The sequence below is a fragment of the Parus major genome, chromosome 7, assembly GCF_001522545.3.
Source record: "Parus major isolate Abel chromosome 7, Parus_major1.1, whole genome shotgun sequence".
NCBI classification, from domain to species: Eukaryota; Metazoa; Chordata; class Aves; order Passeriformes; family Paridae; genus Parus; species Parus major.
The window spans coordinates 37,142,499-37,145,472 of record NC_031776.1 but is presented as its reverse complement, the minus strand read 5'-3'; the positions used below and the strand labels follow the sequence as shown (position 1 = coordinate 37,145,472).

At 56.0% G+C, this 2,974-nt stretch overlaps 1 protein-coding gene across 3 annotated transcripts in view; it reads left to right on the top strand.

Annotated features, from left to right (window-relative positions):
* Nucleotides 1-828, top strand: part of CYTIP (cytohesin 1 interacting protein) — a 7,959-nt gene extending 7,131 nt beyond the window's left edge. For all 3 annotated transcript variants that reach the window (XM_015633939.2, XM_015633938.3, XM_015633937.2), the window contains one exon: nt 92-828. In XM_015633939.2, coding sequence (XP_015489425.1) covers nt 92-543 — 452 coding nt within the window. In that variant the 3' untranslated portion in view covers nt 544-828. The remainder of the gene's footprint in view (nt 1-91) is intronic.
* Nucleotides 829-2,974: the final 2,146 nt, after the last annotated feature.

Here is a 2,974-nt window from a genome sequence, read left to right as displayed (position 1 = left end):
GGAGCAGTTCCCGCATGGGATGGAGCAGCTCCCATAAGGAGAATGCGCTCCTGGCTGTGCCCCTAACGCCGCTCTCCGGCTCCTGTCCCAGGGGAGGAGACTGACACCGCTCTGCTGGGCGAGCTGGAGCCGGAGGAACCCAGCAGCTCCCCGGGACCCTTCTTCCCAGCCAAGCCCCGCTTCTCCAGCGAGAGCAGCTCCCGCAGCCGCCTGAGCTCCATGACGGTGGGCAGCCAGGACAGCTTCCAGCAGATCTGCGAGGACTGTGGGGCCGGGAGCCTGAGCCGGCAGTCCAGCACGGATGAGGATTGTGTGTTCCCCGGGGATGCGGCCGGAGCTGCTGCCAGGAGCTCCCTGCGCAGGAACCGCAGCATCAGCCTGGCCAGCAGCGGCTCCGCGCCCCCGCTCCGGCTCAGCAGCAGCTGCTCCAGCAGCTTCGGGACCCTCCCGAGGAAGAGCAGGAGAGCCAGCGTTCGCAAGCATCTTCTGAAATTCATCCCAGGCTTCCACCGGGCAGTGGAAGAGGAGGAAAGCCGGGTGTGACGCCGCCCGTGTCCCCGGGGCACGCCCCAGACCACAGCGCTGATGAGGCTCGCACGGCTCGGGGCTTTTAATTATTTTCATTTTTAATCAGAGCACGCTGCGGACCTCCTCATTAACGTGAAAATGAGCGACTCCAAAATGTGAAGAACCTTTGCAGAACTTCCTCGGCGAACTTTACTGTTAATAACAGTTTTTAATTGAATGCGAAATTGATAGCTATTTATTTCCTGTTACCGGAGTCAGTGTTTTCCAAAGGTCTTTAATAAAATGAGAGCTTGTGCTGAAGCCAGTTGCAGAGTCCCTGAGGAGGAGGATGGAGTGAAGGGCAGGGCAGGCAGGGGTGCTCTGGAGCGGCGGCTCTGCATCCTTTGTACCAACCGTGGTAACCCGGTGCTGGCTTGAGCTGCAGCCTCTGCCAGGGGCTGATGTTCATGTCCCACCGAGCTGCCTCATCCCAGCCGATCTGGAGTGGGAAGGACCCTCCTGAGCGTGCACATGTCCCCACTCTGCAGAGCCATGCTGGGGAGCACAGCGGTGCCTGTGACACTGCCCCGACCAGCTCCGTGTGTCCGGCAGATTTCACCTCTCTAAGGCAAGAGAGGAAAAAGGTGGAGGCTTGTCCTGCAGGAGCCCCGGGAGTGCTCTGCACTGGCAGCCTGGGGACATTCAGGGGCTGCCCCTTGGTCCCACTGCTCCAGCACTCCACACCTGCTCCCATTTCTCCAGAGGCACAGGCTTCGAGCACCTCACATCACAGCATCTGTGAAGTGGGCTTTAATAACCATGGGCACAGATGTGCAGAAAAACAGACTTTTTGCTCCCTCTCAGTCCAAACAGGCTGTTTGTTCAGCCTGAGCAGCCTAATTATGTTTTCAAATACAACTGAAAGCATTTTAAATATAATTGGAAGGCCCTGTGTGACCCTTTTGCCTGTTGCCCGGGCAGCCTGTGCAGTTGTACCCTCAGTACCCCTGTGCCAGGGGTTTCTGGGCTCCTCAGAGACTGCAGGCTCAATCCAATAGCTTCCCTCTGAGATGAGCTCCAAACAAAACCAACCTGCTCCCAAAAATTCTCTCATTCATGAACATTGCTAAGACAGAGAGTCAGTACTGCCCTCTGACATTTCTGTGGAAAGGATTAAGTGCTGGAAATATGGCATGGCTCTGGAAAGGCTGAGGAGCACTCAGGGGAGCTGCAGGACAGCCAGGGGAGCTGCAGGACACTCAGGGGAGCTGCAGGACAGCCAGGGGAGCTGCAGAACATTCAGGGGAGCTGCAGGACACTCAGAGGAGATGCAGGACACTCAGAGGAGGAGCTCACATGCTGCTGTTAGTGGTGACACATCCAGGTTTGTACCTGGGCTGGTGTCCTGGCCATGCTCCTCTGCTGTGGGTGCAGCCCCAGCCCTGCGCTGGAGGGAGCTTCTGCTCCAACACACACCTGGAGTCAGAGCCCATCCCCTGTCAGATGCTGCTCTGGGCTCTGGAGATTGTCACTAGGCACCAATATTTTTGCCCATGATTTGCTGTCTCAAAATAGAGTTCCACTTTTCATTGCCAGTAGCACTAGCTGAAAGGAGAAAAAAAATCAGATATTGTTTCTATTTGGCCAAAATGTTGAGTTAAAGGCAGGGGTGACCAAAAGCAACAGGGGGCACAAAAAGCAGAACATCTGGTGAGAGTTGGTCTAGTGCCCCAAGGGAATGGACAACTCCAGCACTGAGAAAGGGACCCTGAATTATTGCAGCTTTACAGTCCAAATGTGTGATTCCTTTTGGTATGAAAGGCTAATTTGGCACAGTTTGGGATGTAGGTGCTTACTGTGAGTGTGGGAGGGCTGGAGGAGCCTCACCACCCCCAAGCTCAGACTGAAGAAGTGATGCCCTCCCAGCAGGGTGAGAGCACGCTCTGGGTGCTGCAGATGCCAGCGTGACACGTTCTCAGGCACTGTCACAAACAGGATGTGGGTGACAGGACCCAGCTCTGCTGTGACCTGCCTGTGGGGGAGGGAGCAGCCCACAGGCCAGCCAAAGTGCTCAGAGAGAAAAGCAGCTGCAACAGCTTTTTAAAATGGCATTTGTCCTTGCAGAGAGCCCTTTGGGTGGCTCCTGCTCTGCCCCCTGGCAGTGGGGCAGGAGGAGGGTGGCTGTACAGGCAGCACGGGCCAGGGACACCGGGGTTTGGCTCCATGTGCTCTGGACCTCCAGCAGCAGAGGTGTTCTCACTGCTCACAGGGGTGTTGGAGGGATTGGAGAGTTCCCAGCAGCCAGTGGAGCCTTTTCTCTGCTTATTCCCCAGGGGCTGAGGGGCAACACAAGTTTACTGCAGAGGAAAGTGCAGCTGGTCCTCAATGAATGCAACTGGATTTTAAACTGAACATTTCAATTAATTTGATGAATGCTACAGAGCCTGGCCTTCTAAAGGGACTTAAC